General features: G+C 51.7%; 1 protein-coding gene across 1 annotated transcript in view; it reads right to left on the minus strand.

Annotated features, from left to right (window-relative positions):
- The window catches only part of RAB6B (RAB6B, member RAS oncogene family), a 56,060-nt gene that overhangs the window by 22,219 nt on the left and 13,790 nt on the right, over positions 1-20,051 (minus strand). The window contains exon 2 of the mRNA XM_066245004.1: positions 3,756-3,814. Coding sequence (XP_066101101.1) covers positions 3,756-3,814 — 59 coding nt within the window. The remainder of the gene's footprint in view (positions 1-3,755; positions 3,815-20,051) is intronic.

Below are 20,051 nucleotides of genomic sequence, written 5' to 3' on the forward strand. Positions count from 1 at the left end.
CAATCTTAATTTTGTGCTTCTCCCAGTGAGTGGGTTTTGATGGGGTGATGGGCGGGGCGGTGAGAGGCTGGGGAATGCATGTGCCAAGAGGAGAACAGGCACATGTGTGTAGACGGTGTGCCAGGCAGCAGGCAGCAGAGCTGCCCTCCAGGGGCCCACAGGCTGACGAGGTGCCACCCCCCAGGGCCTGCCAGCTGAACAGGACCCGGGAGAGGTCCAACAGGGGACTCCAGCTCTGCATCTGCATGGCCAGGTCCTCACGGGTCCTCACGCCAACCCCTCGGGGGCTCAGGCATATTCAGCCCCAGGAAGAGGGAGGACTCGCTGACTGCCACCCAGATGAGGCTGACCCCTCTGCTCTCCACGCTGACCCCTCTGCTCTCCACGCTGACCCCTCTGCTCTCCACACTGAGGGCGGAGCCACATTCTATGGCCAGGTCATTTCCTCTCACTGTCTCTCCAAACAAGGAAGCACCTGACAACTATCTGTTGTCAGAATGAGTGAATGAGGGCACACAGAGAGGACAGGAAGGAGGGAGGGGAGGTTTGTCCTGGGGATTGGCTGGGCATCACAGCTAATTGAGGGGGGGGGGGCTCTGCTGGGCTCTACTGGCTGATGGGCAAGGTTTTCTGGGGGGTGGGTGTAAGTAATCACCGTGTTGGGGGGGGCAACTAAGCATCCCCAGAGCCCTTGGGGATCTGGTCTACTTCCCAAATGTCTCTGCTACCATGTTAAGAAAAACAAAGTAACATTTCTCCCTTTCCATCTCCAGAGAATTCATTAAGATGAGCCTGTGTATGGCAGAACTGGAGCTCCAGTCTCCTAGCCTAATTACCATTTTAAAGGGGATTGGGAGAGAAGCTCCACCTGCTCCTGCAAAAACAGTGAGTCAGAAAAGCTCCCCTGGCGGCTTCCTCCCGGTTCTCTCCACGCCGACATGGGGCCTCTGTGGCCTCTCGGTCTGCTGGGGTCTAAAACCAAGGTAGGCAGCGTCCCTCCAAGGCCACTTCGATACCAACAGGCACTTGACACCAGGTACGGCCGAGTCCTGTGCGGGGCCCATGAGTGCAGTGCGGGTCCAAGGGGTCGTGGCCTCAGTCATGCCCAGAGCACACAGGAGCTCCTGCAAAGCCAGGAGGCTAACTGAGCACCTAGGACAACCGGCCAGGGGAGAGCTCCGAGCCATGGAGGGGGCAGAGCCCAGGCAAACATGTGCTCTGAGCCTCGATGAGTCAGAAGAACATTTCACAGCAGAGGAGAAGGGCTTTCCAGCAGAGGCAACACCAGGAGCCAAAGCGTGGAGCTGTGACAGTGTCACTGTGTGGGGCCACAAGCAGCAGGCCTGCTGGACCATGGGATATGTGACAAGACGTGCGCAATGGCAGATGACACTGCAGATAGAGGTGGGCTGAGGCTCTGAGGGACATAAGCTACATGGGGAGGAGTTGATCCATGTCAATGAGGACCACTGCCAAGGCCCTAAGGTCACCATTACCACCTACCACTTCTAAGAACATCAAAGAGCCAAGAGTCTCGCTGTGTGCAATGGGACACCAACAAGAAGCATCACAGGTATCATGACATTCAAAATTATCAAGTAATTTAAATATTATCAGTGAGTTATCTCCTCTCTCTCACACACGCACGCGCGCGCACGAGAGTACCAAGTCAGTCTCCAAAACTGTCGTCTGTTAGACTGGAATCCCCAATACAGACTGATGAAGTAGAAGTCCCCTCACTGGGCGGCGAGGCCTCTGCTAAGGCTGCGGTGGCACAAAGCCCCAGCCTGGAGAGCACATGATGAGACGGTGTGGCTGTAGGGCCAGTAGCTGTTGTCACAGCCCTGCAGGTTCCCACTGGATTCCCGCAGATGGTAAAAGAAAAGTGGAGCCAGAAAATGGTGGGTCATTCCATTTATTAGAGTCTCATAATGGCGGACAAGCAAACAGGCAGGGAAGACCGCTTCCCTCTCACTCTCCGGACTCACCCTGGACTCATAGGCCCCCCACCAGGCTCAGCACTCCCCATCCAAACAGGCCGGGCTGAAATCTCAGGGCTCCCAAGCCCCTCAGCACTCCTTCTCTCACTCTACTCTCTCTCTCTCTCTCTCTCTCTCTCTCTCTCTCTCTCTCTCTCCCTGGACTCTCTAGCAAAACAGACTGGGGGGGGACACCCCTTCTCCAGCAAACAATCGCCCCTCCTCAAGTGGCAGGCAATCGGCAATTTGCAACCTGCCGCCCTGAGGACAAGCGCCCGCAGCCTTCCCTAGACTGTCCACACAGGGCGCTGCCCCGCGCCAGTGCACCACTGAGGTAAAATACAAGCGAGCAAACCTAACACACGTTTCACACTTGAAACACATTGGTTTGCCCAACGGTGGCCAAGATCACCATCCCCCAAGCTGGCGCCCAGGGCTGTGCACAACACCCAGGGCTCCTCTCCTGGAGCTGTAGGTTCCGACCCTTCAAGCCCACCAGTCATCTGGCATTTCAGATGACAGCAGAGGAAAAGCAGGAAGTGAGAGAGTCAAGAGGGCAAGATGATGAGTGGTCCAGGGGAAAACAGACGGAAGACACGGAACTGTGATGATGGGCAGTGAGCTGTGTTCTGCGTCCTCCATCAGTCCAGGAAGGCACATGGACCTCTTAGCACAGCCGTCCCAGTGTGTTCTGTAAATGTCTCTCCTCTGAGGACTCGGTGACAAAAATATTCCATGACCAGACAAGTCTGGGAGATCCCGCACCCTACACCCCTCCTTCAGTACAAAACCCTACACTGATGTAGTAAAGGCTCTGAGAAGTCCTGCAGTAGAAAAGCTGGTTTGCTTTTGTTCACCAGTGTTTCCTAAATCCACACAAGTACTAAGCCTTCCTTCCTGCCTTTAGTTCTCAAATAACACCTACTTCACATCCCTTAGAACGAGTCATTCAGAGCACCCACTGGCTTGGAAAAATGCATGTTTGTCTCTGTTTTAAGGAAGAAAATATCTTTTTTTCTTAAAAATAGCAGAAATAAAATTGGTACTTTTGCAAAAAAGCGATAGTAACAGGGAAAATTCACTTCATTTGCACAAACCTCCCACTCACCAGTGATGCCAGGAAAGTAAAGTGTTACTGACCCCACAGAGCTCAGCCTTCGGGTCACTTGGAGCCACCCCTGGGCCACTGGCTGACCCCAGACCACTTTGAGAGCGAGGAGCAGAGAGCACTCTGTCCAGCCTCCTGCCCACATAGAGCAGTTTGAGTGCATCACATCAACCTCTCCAGGGAAGGAAGTCCTCAGCAACTGTGTGTGCGTGTGTCTGAGTGTGCGCACATGTGCACGAGATCCAGCAAACAGAACCGTGCTCAGGGAACAAGTTCTACTACTGCTATTTCACCTCCATTATTTTGCATCTTGTTCATCCTCCTCCACGTGACTACCCACCCAACTAATCAAACACTGTAATGGTGAGACCTGCCCACGGGCAGCAGGATGACACAGACTGAAACTTGTCCTTTCTCTACTGGAAAACGCTGTGGGTTTTTATTGCCACAGTTTGGATCTGCAGAAGTTCCCAGGGTCTTTTACTGGGTTGGGGCCCATGCACAGATGAGAAGCTCCTTCAAGACGAAACAAACGCCCTGGGCTCCAGGAACACCCTGCTCTCATCTCAGGATTCGCAAGCCCCAGAGACAGGCCAGCATGGTCTCCAGGCAAGTGTCATGGCTGCAGACACCAAGGGTGGGGGGAAAACGGGCACCCAGGGCCTCACCTGGTACGTGTTGTCGAAGCTGTCGTACATGAACCTTGTGATCAGAGACGTCTTCCCAACTGTAAGACAAGAGGAGAGCGGTTCAGCCATGGCATCCGAGCTACTTTCTTCTAAACACATTTCATGTGAACAAAACCGATAAAAATAAAAAGCCCAGAGGAAAAGTGAGAGGGGGAAGCAGAAGTGAAAGGAAGACCCAGAGCAAAGCCGCCGAGTCTACACCAGGTGGGCTGTGGGGAGTTACTGCCAGCCACCGAGGAGGAGGCCTCTCCCTGCTCCGTGAATTCTTCCCACCCTAATCCACGTTTTTCTTGACCCACTAGATCCTAACTGATGCGAGAGCCATATATGAAGAATCAGAGCAAGTGGGTGTACGACGGATGCTCCTCTCACACTGGCCCACGTTCACCAGGAAATACTGCCTTGTCATTGGTCACAGGCTGGGATGGAGGCATGCTGTTTAGTTCCCATTCATTCAGCCTGGAGACGGGTGAGGAAGGTGTCTTTCTAAGGAATCAGCAGGTAGGGGAAGTAAATGGGACACTCCCCATGTCTCTCACGGGCAGGACTGGTTTTTGTGGAGTGTGCCTGACCATCCCGCTGCTCACAGGATGTTTAGTATCCCTGGACCTTGCTGGGTAAATTCCAGCGAGATCCTGTCATTGTGACAACCCTGCCTGCCCCCCCCCCCCGTGCTAGCAAATGCCCTCCGAGTGGCAATAACACCCCAACTGAGAACCACTGTTACAGCTAAGAGAACCAGGAAGACTCTTTGGAATCTCACAAGTGCTCGTAATTGCCCAAACTGCAGGGTTTGGCTTCTGACCTAACCTCGTGCAGGTCCCCTGGGGCCTGGCAGTAGCAGAGATGCCTACTATAGCATTTCTATCATCTGGGAGGGGAGGAAGGGTGGGTGGTAAAGGAACAGCTGTTGGGTCAGGCCCGGCATGGAGTGCTCCTCTACACTGTCCCACTGGGTCTGCCATAGCCCTGGGGGCTCAGAAAACACTGGCCCAGCTGAGCTTGGCTCCCAGTCTTCTGCTCCAGGCTCCCAGAAACAGACAGCTCTGGTGGGAAAGCAGGAGAGCCAGCGCCTGAGAGGTTTCCATTCTGCCATTCTGATTCTCGGGCAGGAGGTCCTCAGGCTCGGCCTGGCAGGGTGGCTGGTCAGTGTCTGAATGGAGCAGGGCACCCCAACAAGCCTCCTCTGGGCAAGGTCCTTTTCCTGTTCTGATGTCTCAGTAGTACGGCATATGACACACAAGTGCAGCCATCTCCTGATGGCCAACATTTATAACAGAAAGACAACTGTCCTCTGCTAGAAGAAACATCTGAGGGACTGTGGTTGAGGCAAATTTAGGTGGCTCCATCTTTGACTGGAACTGGTGAGCTGGAGTCAAATCTTACCTGGGGTATGGTTTTTTGTTTGTTTTTGTGACCGAGACAGAGAGAGGGACAGATAGGGACAATCAGGAAGGGAGAGAGATGAGAAGCATCAATTCTTCATTATGTCACCTTAGCTGTTCATTGATTGTTTTCTCATATGTGCCTTGAACAGGGAGCTACAGCAGAGTGAGTGACCCCTTGCTCGAGCCAGCGACCTTGGGCTTCATGCCAGGGCTCTTTGGGCTCAAGCCAGCGCCCTGGGGGTCATGTCTATGATCCCATGCTCAAGCCAGTGTCCCTACACTCAAGCAGGATGAGCCCGTGCTCAAGCTGACGACCTCAGGGTTTCGAACCTGGGTCCTCTGTGTCCCAGTCTGATGCTCTATCCACTGCACCACCGCCTGGTCAGGTTGGGGTACGGTTTAGCTGCATCATTCTGAGATGGTCCCTGCCCTCTGGACCTCAATGACTCTTTTAAAAACGGACACAATAACATCAAAGAGTTCAAAGGGCAGCGGTAGAAATGAAATAAGATAATAAAAGTGCCAGGCACACAGGAAATGCTTAAAATTGGAAGGAGGTAGCAGATAACTTAGATAGCTGAGGCATTTTCCTGAATATCAGATAAAAACAAAAACAAAACACCTTCATTATTGTACGAACCTTACCCACCACATCGCATTTGGCTGTTGCTGATCTATATCCTTATAGTAAAACTAATCTTAAGTAGAGCACTTTCCTGAGTCTTGTGAGTTGTTTTGGTGAATTGTGGAACCTGAGGAGGGTCATGGGAGCCCTCAGATTTGTAGCCAATTGGTCAGCAGTTTGGTGTCCTTGGGGACCCCAGTTGTGGCTGGCAGTAGAAGTGAGGGGGCAGTCTTGTTGGGGATTGTGCCTTTAAACCGGAGGAGTCTGACGCCAGCTCTGGGTGGGCCGTGCCAGGAAGGGCTGCAGTTCAGCGGCTGGTGCCAGAGCAGTCACAGTTCTAGAAACACATCTCTGGGGTGAGCAGTAATACACCTAAGATCTCTTCTCATTTTACTGGAAAACTGTCCTTTGAGCTTTTGATGGGCATTTAACCTGTAAAGTGCTTTCCAATTGCTTTAAATCTCCCCTTAAATTTCACATGAAGGTGAGATGTGAGGGTTTCCCACACAGAAAGGCCTGGCTGGAAATTGCTAAGGGGACCCCAGAGCAAAAACTCAAGTGATACTGAGCCAGCCAGAGGAAGAGGAAATCGGAGAGAACACAGGTTGCTCCTTTTCCAAAAGAAAGCTATAGCCTCCTCCTCAGGAAGAGAGGCATGGCAGGGCCCACTGGTAACTTCACGAGGTCGTGACACCTGGCATCTTACTCCTGGGGGAAAGGGACACGCATCAGGGAGCAGGGTGAGAAGACGGGAAGATACTGGGTTCATTTCTCCCCATAGGTTCTCCCCTGGGGCAGCTGGGCAGACAGGCAGGACAGGTGGTGGAATCACAAGAAGTCACAAGGGAACGGGAGGTTGATGGAGTAGCTGAGGACTTAGAAACCCCTACAAGAGGGTCCCCCTCGTCAAGTCACCCCTTCTCAGGACACCAGCCAGTGGCAGTGGATTGCTACTGGCTCACAGGGGAGAAGGAGAAAAATCCCAAGAAAACAGGTTGCTAAATGGGACTGAGCAGGAGGAAGAGGTGTGGGGTCTTGGCCACCACCACCATTTCCTGAACATTCCCACAATAACTATCAAAGGCAACACGTGTATTTACCGAGCACGTTCCGGGCACAGCCACCGTCTGTGCCAGGCACAGAATGCCGTGAAGAAGGAAACATAAGAGACGAGACACACCTGCTTCCTGAAGCTGGCAGGATTCCGTGCCTGCAGCAACGCTGTCCTGAGTCCCTAGTTCCGACCTATTTAGTCCTCAACCCTGAAGTGGGTATTTGTGTCACCCAGGGGAAGTGAGTTGGCAGCTACTTGCCCTGGGCCAGAGCTCAGTGGGACCAGGATGAGGCGGCCTGACCAGAGACTGAGCTCCTATTTCTGATCCTTCTTGGCATCATTGAGTCAAACTGAGTTTCAGGATCCAGCAGGTGATGACTGTCATCACTGTGGATGTCATGGAATTCCCGGGAGCAGCCCCTGCCAGGCCAAGGCACCTTTCCTAGGGGCCAGCTGCAGGTGAGGGCCTCTCCCCACTTGGGTGGTACTTGCCCCAATCTGGAAGATCAGAGATTGGGAACTGAGGTGGGGCACAAGCAGGGCTTAGAAAGCGTGGTGGGCAGGTTTGAACGCCCGGGGCCCACCACCGCAACTGAGTCCTGAACGGGATGGCCAGATCATTGACTCGCTGCCAAAGGGAATTCCTTACTATTCCTCTAGGCCCACTTTTCTCATTTCTCAGAGCAGAAGCCCTTCTCTTCCCTGACTCACAGCCTCCCCAGGACACCCAATCCTCTTTCCAAGGCTACCAAGACAATATGGCTCAGAGCCCTTCTCAACTTGTCAGCTCGGCCTTTCTGCTGAGGCCTCTTCGATGGCTCATCCTTCCCTGAGGCACATATTTGCACTCTTCATTGCAGGCACGTGGTCAGTAGGTCCTGTTCCGGCCTCCAACTTGAACAAGTCTGAATGCACGGCCTCCACCCTGACCTTGACCCCAGGGCAGAACTCATCACGCCGTCTGAGACCTGAATACGAGAAAGTTGCCCTCCATTGTCTCTGGAGGCTTCCTAGGGTCCCAAGACAGAGCTTATAAAAAGAAGCCCCGACCCTGGCCAGTTGGCTCAGTGGTAGAGCGTCGGCCTGGAGTGTGGGAGTCCCGGGTTCGATTCCCGGCCAGGGCACACAGGAGAAGCGCCCATCTGCTTCTCCACCCCTCCCCCTCTCCTTCCTCTCTGTCTCTCTCTTCCCCTCCCACAGCCGAGGCTCCATTGGAGCAGGGGATGGCCCTGGCGCTGGGGATGGCTCCTTGGCCTCTGCCCCAGGCACTAGAGTGGCTCTGGTTGTGACAGAGCAACGCCCCGGATGGGCAGAGCATCGCCCCCTGGTGGGCATGCCGGGTGGATCCCGGTCAGGCGCATGTGGGAGTCTGTCTGACTGCCTCCCCGTTTCCAAATTCAGAAAAAAAATACAAAATAAATAAAATTAAAAAAAATAAAAAGAAGCCCCTTGCACACCGCTGCCCAGGGTCTACCCTACCCTGGCATCACAGAAAGGACCTAAGCTGGTAATAGGGCTCCCCTGTGCCAAGCTCCTCTCCCCCTTACTCACCCCACACCCAAGTAGAAGTTACTGGAATCTTGATACGGCGAGCTTCCACAGTCCATCTACCTGGCTACTCCCTCAGTCTCACCACAAAGAGCAGCAGGGCCTGACCGGGCACTACCACCGGGTTGTAGCCAAGGGGAGACCGAGGGCGCAGCAGCACTCCACCAGCTCAGGGAGGGACAGGCACATGGGAGGGGCCAGAGCCACTCCCCCGAGGTCCCGCTGCTGCCCCACCCACCAGCCCTGCAGCCTCCGCTGCCACCCCACCCACCAGCCCTGCAGCCCCCGCTGCCGCCCCACCCACCAGCCCTGCAGTCTCCAAGAGAGCGGCCCTCCCCACACAGCTCTGTTCTCAAGGTCACACTGTCCCGAATCCCCTCTAACACCAGTCTGGGACACCAGCACAGCAGAACAGAGTTTATTCTGAAGGCAAAGATTCAGCTCTACTGGCAGGATCTTATTAAAAACAAGCAGACAAATCATTATTGAGCTTTTTTTTTTTTTATCTCGACGCGTGGCTCAGCAATATTCTTGTAATCTTCTGGTAGCTTAGTTTCACGTGATTAAGCAAAGAGATGGATTTTTCCTTTCAACCAAATGAGGGTGAGAAAATTCATTACCGAGTACCCAGGAACCTCTAGAAAGAAGGAATGGAAACTCTTACTCAGCCTCTACTTAGTGCCAGACAAGAAACTCGGCACTTGATCCTCATTGGATCCTTGTCACGATCCAGTGAGTGAGTTCTTCTCCCCAATGTCACAGAGCTGGTAAGCAGTGGAGCTGGTGTGCAGACCCGGATCTGAGGCCCAAGTCCGCCTCGTGCATGACGTCGTGCTGGTTTACAGGAAGGTTTGACCAGCAGCAAAGCAGGAGATGACAAAAGGCAGGGGCCCAGGTGGCCAGGCAGTCAGGAAGGCCACAAGGAGGAGGCAGGGCAGTTGCCAAGCTGTGAGAAGGCGTAGGGAGAACAGGTATCCCAGGTGGAGGGAACAGTGTGAGCAAAGGCACAGAGGCAGAGAGGTATAAAGCTTGTGAGGACAGGCGGCAACAAGCCGGGGCAGTGGGGGCTGGAGGCCGGAGCACGTCCAGGGAACCATAGGGGACCCACCTGGAGACCTCTACGTCTGAGCACTGTCTCAAGGAAAATGGAGCCAGACCAGGTGTGTGAGGAGAGGGCTAAGTGACAAACACTATTCAAGGAAGCACCACGTGGCCAGAGGGTTGATTTAAACCAAAATCCACCAGGGGAGCTAGATTCAGGTGCAAATACTTCAGATGTGAGGCAACCTGGGCAGGCACTACCCAGAGGCGGACAAACAGGCAAGGTCACTCGCTGCTGGGGAACCGCAGCAGCTCCCTGAAGGAGGTGACATTGGGATGGCTCTTGATGGGTGGAGAAGGGGCATCAGTGAGTGGATCAATGTTCCCAGGGGAGGGACTGGATGGAATCAGCGATGTGAGGCTGACGTGTCCTCTGCACACAGCTCTCACACTTCTCTATAACTGTCACACGAAGCCACACCCACCCAGGGCTCCTGGGCTTGGCTTGTGCCCAGGCCACAGGCTGACAGCTAAGTGGGCCGTGAGCCCCCAGATTCCACACTGACACTGGCTCCCTCTATGAAGGACCCCTCTCCACTCTGTCATCTCTATGGTGGCGGGGGAGGGGGAGACTGCCATGACGGCCAGAAACTGAGCAGATGTGAGGCAGAGCACAAGAAGTTAGCTGGAGACTCACTCCAAGTCCGCCAAGACCTGGCAGTGTGCACCACTCACGAGGCAGCCCCCTTGCCTAGCCCAGCCAGAACCTGGGCTCACAATCTGCTTTCAGGCACATGTTTCCATTTACCACCCACACCAGCTTCCACACCAGCTCCGAGGCACTGCTGGACGGTCAGTAGGTCCTGCCTAGTCCTCTGTGGGGTCACAGAACTGGGCCCAGAGTAGGAGGCAGAAAACACCTGGAGGACACTGCCACTTCTGGCCACCCTGGTGGGCTCCCTGCCTCGCAGAGGCCTGGGAAAGAGTCTGTCTCCTTGGCCCATAGCCCCTTTAAGCCAGCTCCAGGTCTGAAATGTCTGCAGTCGTCAGAAGGTGGCGCCCAGAGCTAAAGAGGCAAATCTGCTTCCTCAGGCAATGGGCTGGCCGACTCGGTGATGCTATCAGCTCCGCCTGCAGAATACAGCACAGGGGAATGCTGAGTGCTGGGGAGGGCCTTCCTGCAGAGGGGCTCCGTCTTCACCCTGCAGCTGGGAAGGAGGCCAGACCATCCTGCACCAGCTTCCCTGCCCCATAGGGGCCTCGGGAGAGAACTCCATCAGACCCTTGCAAACCTGTGCCCACCAAGTCCCCGTTACTGGCCTTACTGTGGGGTGCACAGCCCCCAGGCCTTACGGTAACAAGAACTGGTGGAGACATCAGCTTCAACTACCTGATCCTTGTTTTCTTTTGTTCTGTTTTCACAAAACAGAAAATCCAGCCCCAATCTTCCTGCAAGGAGTGGGGGTGCCGGGCTCCTCCCTCTACACCCACCCTGGCACCCAGGGCGCAGCCAGGCAGCTCCAGACCAGGGCTCCGCCCCCGCCTACCTGAGCCCTGAGGGGCTGCCTGGCTGGCCGCAGGCTAAATGAGGAAACACGGGAAAAATCCCATTTCAAACTGTTCCCCCAAAGACTCAGAAGGTAATTAAGAAATATGCAAAGCTCTTCATTGGACACTTTAATTAAGTGTGTTAATTCCCTCTGCCAGAGGAAGCTCAGCCACCTGGGCCTCACCGAGGGACTCAGAGAAGACAGAACGGAGGAGGGGGAGGGAGGAAGGAGCAGGTGGGGGTTGGCAGGACAGCGCTGGGCTGGGCTGGGCTGGGCTGGCCCGGCCCTTTCTCCTGCTCCAGCTGGGAGGCTGCGCCATCGCTGACCCTCTTGCTTCCCCACTGTCTTCTACCCACCCCACGTCCTCTGTCTGAGCCCAGGGAGCCCAGGAAAGCCTGCCCTGAGTCCGGGCTGTGCGGTGTCGCAAATCCTCCCACCCCACTTTCCCCCACCATCTGATGGAAAAGAAAAAACCTGGGGTCCAGGAGGAGGTTCTGGCCTCATATGTGTTCCTGGCTGGCTATGGCCCTTCGACCTGTCATGGTCCCCGCTCAGGCAGGGTCTCAGCTTCCTATCAGAGTAAGAAGAAACAGGATGAGTGAGTCCTAAACATCAGCATAACAGTCCACGCTTAAACCACATAGAAAGGATGAGGACAGAAAAAGGAAAAGCAAAATGAAGGTCCCTTGTGACCCAGGAAAGCGAGGATTCCGGGTGGGGAGTTCTCCTAGTGTCTGCAAACCCACAGGGCACTCTCAGGATGCTTGGTCTCCACTCCCTTCACTCCTCCTGAACACCTTTACTCAGCCCAGGGGCTTCCAGGGCCACGATGGCCTGCCAGGGCTCCACACGACGGCCAGAGCTGGGGCCTTGGAGCTTCAGCCTCGGTCTCCCTTCCTGCACTGATGCCCTGACCCACCTCTTGCTTCTTTCCTTAGAGGTCTCGGCTTTGGCAGAAAGAGGAGAGTTCCATGGAAACAGGAGGCCATGGGGCCAGGCTGAGAGAGGCTCCAGACTCCGACGGCCACACTAGCAGCTCTGGTCGCCACAGGGGAGGTGTGGCTATGACTCCTTCTGCCTGATGGAGTGTCCTCATCTTTGCTTTTCTTCCCTTCCTCTCCAGCTTCCCTTCACTTTCCAAAGCCCCCAAGGCCCAGCTGATGGTCCAGTCTTGGCCTCAGCCCCTCCCTCCCCAAGAAGGCCATGAGCTTTTAGGACATTATAAATCAGGGGTCCCCAAACTTTTTACACAGGGGGCCAGTTCACTGTTCCTCAGACCGTTGGAGGGCCGGACTATAAAAAAAACTATGAACAAATCCCTATGCACACTGCACATATCTTATTTTAAAGTAAAAAAACAAAATGGGAACAAATACAATATTTAAAATAAAGAACAAATAAATTTAAATCAACAAACTGGCCAGTATTTCAATGGGAACTATGCTCCTCTCACTGATCACCAATGAAAGAGGTGCCCCTTCCAGAAGTGCAGCGGGCTGGATAAATGGCCTCAGGGGGCCGCATTCGGCCCATAGTTTGGGGACCCCTGCTATAAATCATCCCCTCCCATCCCATACCATGAGCTTCTAAGAGAGTCTACACCTGACCTGAGATTACACTTGACCTGAGATTTCCTCTTCTCCCCGAGCCCAGAGCAGACCCTTCCAATCATTACTCTACATATTAATTGTCTACACAAATCAGCTGGATAAAGTACTTTTCACTTGTTTACAATTAAGAATTTTGAGCCCTGGCCGGTTGGCTCAGCGGTAGAGCGTCGGCCTAGCTTGCGGAGGACCCGGGTTTGATTCCCGGCCAGGGCACATAGGAGAAGCGCCCATTTGCTTCTCCACCCCTCTGCCGCGCCTTCCTCTCTGTCTCTTTCTTCCCCTCCCGCAGCCAAGGCTCCATTGGAGCAAAAGATGGCCCGGGCGCTGGGGATGGCTCTGTGGCCTCTGCCCCAGGCGCTAGAGTGGCTCTGGTCGCAATATGGCGACACCCAGGAGGGTCGCAACATGGCGACGCCCAGGATGGGCAGAGCATCGCCCCCTGGTGGGCAGAGCGTTGCCCCCTGGTGGGCGTGCCGGGTGGATCCCGGTCGGGCGCATGCGGGAGTCTGTCTGACTGTCTCTCCCTGTTTCCAGCTTCAGAAAAGATGAAAAAAAAAAAAAAGAATTTTGAGATAGGCCCTGGCCGGTTGACTCAGCAGTAAAGAGTTGGCCCAACGTGTGGATGTCCTGGGTTCCATTGCCAGTCAGGGCACACAGGAGCAGTGCCCATCTGCTTCTCCACCCCTTCCTTCTCGCTTCTCTCTCTTTCTCTCCCTCCCCCCTCTCTTGCAGCCATGGCTCGATTGGAGTGAGCTGGCTCCAGGCACTGAGAATGGCTAGATGGCCTCGCCCCAGGTGCTGAAAAATGGCTCAGGTTGCAAAGGAGCAAGGGCCCCAGATGGGCAAAGAATTACCCCTTAGTGGGCTTGCCAGGTGAATCCCAATCAGAGTGCATGCAGGAGTCTGTCTCTGCCTCCCCTCCTCTCACTAAAAAAAAAAAAGAAGAAGAAGAATTTTGAGATAGATCTAAGGCTAAGGAGAAATAAGCTAAAAAGAGAAGGCTGGAGCAAAAACTTTGTCGACAGAAATACATCTTAGCACAGAGGCTGCCAGTTCAATCCATGGTTAGGGCACGTACAGGAAACATACAGGAACAATGTTCCTGTCTCTCTCCTTCCCTCCTTTCTCTCTTAAAAAAAATAAGAAAGAAAGAAAAGAAGAAATACACTTTGTAACATCATACTCAGGTCACTGAAGCCAGACTAAGAAATTGCCTTATCTCCCTGGCAGTCAAAGCAAAAAATTAAAATAAAAGTAAAAAAGGTACATGACCAACTGTAATCTTCACAGCACTCATGAGATAAAACCAAACTACTTGTTGAGCTCTTTGTAAGAGTTGCACAGCATAAAGTTCTTGAAGAGTCTAGAGTAGTGGGTTTCAACCATTTTACACCTGGGGACTGGGGAAAATAGGACAATTATTTCGGGGACCACTAAGAAAGAAACCATCCTGAGTATAAGCAAATTTGACTATGATCATTGGTTCTATAATCTTCATACAACATCACGGTTGTAAATCTTTTGCAGACCAGCATGAAATTTCTGGTGGACTGGTCCGTGGACCAGTGTTTGAAAAACACTGGCCTAGAGTGCTGAAATCATATTGGCCACTTAAAGGGCAAATTACATGTTTATATAATCAGCTGTAGGAGCATCACTGATGAAAATCAGGGATGCTAACACCCCCTGCCCGAATCAATGTTTGCAATCATGGGCCCAGACCGATGTACCCTACAGATTAATGACTACGTGAAAAACCAAGGGCCCAAGATTTCAGCTTCTGATCAAGATGGAGTAATAAGGACTAAATTTATCCTCTCATCTGAAAGAACCAAAACACAGACAGAATATATGAAAGAATCATTTTCAAGAAACTGGACATCATGTGCTAAAGTACAATGACCCCTGAGAGGCATGAAACAAATGAGGTGAGCCCCACAACCGCCCCCAAACGTTCGCCTTGAGAAACGTTCAGGCGGTAGCATGGGGATGGGGGTGAGGGGTGGGGGTTGGGGGAGGGAGACAGGTTGAACCTGATGGGATTCCCTGAATTAAGGAGACAGAGCTGAAAGTCTGCAGTTCATAGGACAGAGTAGCAGAGAGGAGAGAGGTGCACAGAGAGAGAATTCCAGAGGTCTGCAAAGGGGCTCCTTCAAGTTTTCAGCTGAGGACTGGTTAGTAAATGTGTGGAAGGAAACTAGTCAAGACTGTGAAAGGAGCCCCTCCAATGGATGAAAGGAATCAGCACCTGGCATCTACCCAGGGGTTGGGAGAGTGCCTGTTTCTGGAGTCGAAAGCCTTATCAACCTTGGGACATGGGGGAGAGGAGTCAAGAGGGCTGTGCCTCTCAATAGTGGGTAATAATCAGCCCCAGACTGAGCACCATTCTGGTCCCAAAGCTAACAAATCTTTAGAATATTTATAGGAACACAAAAACTATCCAGTATACAACATGGCAAAAGTCACAATGTCTAGCATCCGATAAGAAAATTATCAAGTAAGCAAAGAAACAATAAAATATAACCACGGGGGGAGGGGGGGACACAACCAATTGAAACCAACCACAAACTGACACAGATGTTAGAATTAGCAATGACATTTAAAAAAAGTTATTCTAACTGCATTTCATGTGTTCATAAAGTTTAACAGAGATGTGGAAATATTAAAAAGGAGACAACTCAAACTTCTAGAGGTAAAAACTACAATGCATGAGATAAAAAAAATACAATTGTGGGATTAACAACAGATTAGACATTGTGGAAGAAACTATCAGTGAACTTGAAACAGACAGAAAAAGAATAAAAATAAATGACTGAAACACCAGTGAGTTGTGGGATGATGTCAAATAGTCTAACATATGTGTAATTGGTGTCCTCAAAGGATTGGCTGAGGGTGTGGGGGTGATAACAGGAAAATATATTTGAAGAAATAATTACTGACAATATTCCTATTTGAAAACTATGTACCTACAGTTCCAAAAAGTTCACTGAACCCCAAGCAAAAGAAACATAAAAGAAATCAAACCAAGGCACATCATACACAAATTGCACAGAATCAACAATAAAAATAAAAAAAAAATCACAAAAACAGCCAGCGGACAAAAGACACATCACATACAGGGAAATGAAGATAAAGAGGACAGCAACTTCTCCTCAGAAACAATGTAAGCAAAAAGTAAAAAGAAAAACGTGTTAACTTAGAATTCAGTAACTTTCAGATATATAACATATAACAGCTTTCAAAAACAAAGAAGAAATGCTTTTTAAACATACAATGCTGACAGAATTTATCAACAGCAGACCCTCATGACAAGAAATGTCAGAGCCCGTCCTTCCGGAAACAGTGAAATGACACCACATGGAAATGTGGATCTACACAGAGGAATAAGGAACACAGGAAATGGTCACTACGTGGGTAAATAGGTAAGATTTCTCTCATTATTAAAATGTCTTTGTAATTGAATATTTAAACAAAAAATATTACAAGATGTTGGATCACAGACCCAGGAAGATAGAAGGAAAATCTTGTTACCTTGACAGAAACTATACAAACCAGAATAAAATGAAGTGACATCTTTGAAGGACTAAAAGAAACATACTGTCAGTACAGAATTCTATACCCAGCAAATAAATCTCTTTTTAAAATGAAAGGAAGATAAAGAAAATCCAATGCCAAGATACCCATTCTAGCAGATCTGCAACACAAGAAAGGAGGTTCTTTGGCAGAAGGAGCAGGACACCCTCACACTCACACTCCATCCAACATAGTCACGATATGCACTGAAAGTCTGACAGATGTAGACTTTAATCCTGGTTCTGTCACTTATTTCCTGTGTGATCTTGGGTTAGTTACTATCCTCTGAGGCTCAGTTTCCTCATATTTACAATGGGGGCAGAAATGCCTACCTCACAGAAGTGTTATGAATCCTCTGAGAACAGTAAAGAGTTAACATTCTTGGTGAAAGGCATATGAAAAGTCTTGGTACTATTCTTGCAATTTCCTATAAGCCTAAAGTTAGGTCAAAATAGTGCTTATTTTTATTTATTTATTTTATTTATTTATTTATTTATTTGTATTTTTCTGAAGCTGGAAACGGGGAGAGACAGTCAGACAGACTCCGCATGCGCCCGACCGGGATCCACCCGGCACGCCCACGAGGGCCGCTCTGCCCACCAGGGGGCGATGCTCTGCCCCTCTGGGGCGTCGCTCTGCCGCGACCAGAGCCACTCTAGCGCCTGGGGCAGAGGCCAAGGAGCCATCCCCAGCGCCCGGGCCATCTTTGCTCCAATGGAGCCTTGGCTGCGGGAGGGGAAGAGAGAGACAGAGAGGAACAGAGAGGAAGGAGGGGGAGGGGTGGAGAAGCAAATGGACGCTTCTCCTATGTGCCCTGGCCGGGAATCGAACCCAGGTCCCCCGCACGCCAGGCCGACGCTCTACTGCTGAGCCAACCGGCCAGGGCCTATTTTTATTTTTTATAAATAAATTTTTATTAATTTTAATGGGGTGACATCAATAAATCAGGGTACATATATTCAAAGAAAACATGCCCAGGTTATCTTGTCATTCAATTATGTTGCATACCCATCACCCAAAGTCAGATTGTCCTCCGTCACCTTCTATTTAGTTTTCTTTGTGCCCCTTCCCCTCCTCCTTCCCCTCTCCCTCCTTCCTGCCCCCCATAATGATTTTTATTTTTTAAAAGGTGTTATTTACTCATTTTAGAGAGGAGAAGAGAGAGAGAAAGGGATAGAGAGAGAGAAGAGGGAGGAGCAGGAAGCATCAACTCCCATATGCACCTTGACCGGGCAAGCCAGGGTTTTAAACCAGTGACCTCAGTGTTCCAGGTCAACGCTTTATCCACTGCGCCACCACAGGTCAGGTCAAAATAATGCTGATTTTTAAAATGATGCACACATCCATCTCTCAGATTCCTGGCACATTCAGGAAATCCTGTGCTGGTAAGTTAAACATTCTGGTCAACATACCATTTTCCTAAGGAAGTAGAATATAACTGTATGTGGCAGCAACTTACTCTTCATAATAAGCCAGGACCTAGGTGGGTACTGGGGAACTGTGAGCCCTTCTAACCAAAGGCCAGGAGGAGATCGAGCAAGTCTGGATAGATCAGCACAGTGGGCAGAACCCGTGAGTAACCACCATGTGTGCATGTGCACTGAGATACATGCAAACACACACACATGCACACGCGCGTGTGCATGCGCTCAATGAAGCAGGCACCTGGTGTGCGGGAGCTCTCTAGTTCCTCTGCTGTCTTAGCTGTGAAACTGAGAACCTTACAAAGACAACATCTTCAGGGCTTCCTAAAAACTGCCCAACATCTGACCACACAGCTTGTGTGGGCTGCCGAGCTCCTCACAACCACGGTCAATCCACCCACTGTCTGGATCCTCTCTGTCTCACCGAGTTATCTCAAGCACTCTTGTCAGCTTCAGGCGGGTGAAGGGTCTTTCCTCCGGGTTCCACAGCCGCACCATCACCAGCGCCCTCTAGCTCTGAGGGCTAGCCACCCTCCAACACCAGCTCAGAAAAGGAGCTCCTGCCCACAGTGCACAGCTACCCTCCGTCCTGGCTTTCCTGGATAGCCAGACGGGTGGGTAGAATGCAGTCCATTTCAATTGGTTTGGAGCTCAGCCCAGCTCTAGCCAGACCCTACACGTGCCAATCATGTCCATGTGTCTAAGTGGCTGCCTGGGTGCTGTGAAGAATTAATTCATAGCGAGTATACGTATGTTTGAGAGAAGTGTGTGTATGCTTTAATTCACATCGCCAGCTGATCTTTTGACAAGGCTAGAATTAATGCAATTAGGTAGTTTATGTAACTGATAAGAACTCTTGGCCCATCCACAGCATAGAGTTTAGTGAAGTAAAATATATGCTCATGTTTATCCTTTTCTAGCCAAGCAAATTGCTGGTGGCATTGATGTTAAAAGCCTCACTAACAGGGAGAGGAGTGGGGCAGTGGCAATGAGGAGGGAGAGTGTTGAGAGGCATGGCTTGTGTTTCCTAGATTGCAAAAGGAGGTCCAGTCAGAGGGGCCTTCTGACAACGGGCCCACAGCTCCCATCCATGGGGCCCTAGCTACGGCCTGGCCATGAGACCAAGGCCACTCGGGCAGGTGGAAGGTGGCCTCCCGGTTACAGGCCGCTGTGGGCAGGGCATCTTCCTAGGTGCCTACCCCATCTCAGAGGAGCCCCTGGGCTGGACAGCCATGGTGCTGACTCGGAGGGCTCCGGAGCCTAGGGGGCTGTTCCTGGCACTTCTGCTAGCCCAGCTTCCCTTCCCGCCCTCACACAGCCTGCTCAGTGCCGTTCACCTTGCTGTTTTGACAAAGAGGAAGTGGGCACAGTCCCAGGCCCTGCACCTCCAGAGCCAGCTGGTAATAGAAGAATAAACGTGCAGACCTCCCTCCTCATCAGCCAACAGAGTTCACTCAAAGAGTAGGGACAGCCTCCAAGTGATGCTTAGTGTTCTGGGGTAGAAAAGGCACTCTAGATTCCAAGGACCCTGGGCCAGGAAGTAGGTACAGGACCACCCAGCAGGCAGGGAGGAGCACTGTGTCTCTATCACTGTTGGAAGAGAAATGACTGCTGGTCAGGCTCTCAGGTGGCCAGAGGGCCAGACTAGGGGAAGGGAGTAAGGGGAACTGGGTCAAGACCCAAGTCTACTCCCTGGACTTGAGCCTGGGTGATGAGGACAAGGAGATAAGAGCCAGGCCCACCTGTTCCCATCCCACAAGCTCTGGGTCTGAAAGGATTGCTTCTTACAGGCAGCACCACAGACGGCATGAGCCATCAAGAACTCTGGAACTGGTCTGTCCAAGTTGCTCACTGAGCTGAGGAGTTGTGAAGGCAGAGAAGAGGGGCCACTTGCCCAAGATCACACAGCACCAGGGTCACGACCAGACAGTGTCTCTCCTGGTGCATGGCCAAGAGCTCCACCTCAGAGGTTCCTCTGAGTCCACAAGGTTTGCCCAAGTGTGCCCAGGACAGGAAAATCATGGCTCTTGCAGTCCCAGTGGAAACACACAACATGGGAGGTGCCAAGGAGCAGCCAAGAGTAAACCGTACCGAGGTGAAGAGGCCTGGCTTCTAGATAGATCACAGATCAGAGTGGCTTCTGAATACCAAGTCCCAGCAAGAAGGCACCTAGAGAAGGTCTGATCACGACAGGAAAAGTCAGAGGCACAGGAAGCAGGAAGGCTTGCTCAAGGTCATGTGAAGGGAGAGCAGTAGCAGAGTCAGAACCAGGACCCAGCTCCCTGGGTCCTCCCTTGTGCCTGCTGGGGGTGGCCCCAGCTAGCTGCTTAACCAGGAGCAGGTTACAGCCCCTCCCAGATGCTCCAACAACTCCTTGTCTGCAAAATGAGAACATCTCTAAGGCATCTGCTCCCTATCTGTATTAGTTATCTGTGCTGTGTAACAAATACTACAAATTTAGT

Source organism: Saccopteryx bilineata, chromosome 10 (genome assembly GCF_036850765.1).
Source record: "Saccopteryx bilineata isolate mSacBil1 chromosome 10, mSacBil1_pri_phased_curated, whole genome shotgun sequence".
In the NCBI taxonomy this organism is placed as follows: Eukaryota; Metazoa; Chordata; class Mammalia; order Chiroptera; family Emballonuridae; genus Saccopteryx; species Saccopteryx bilineata.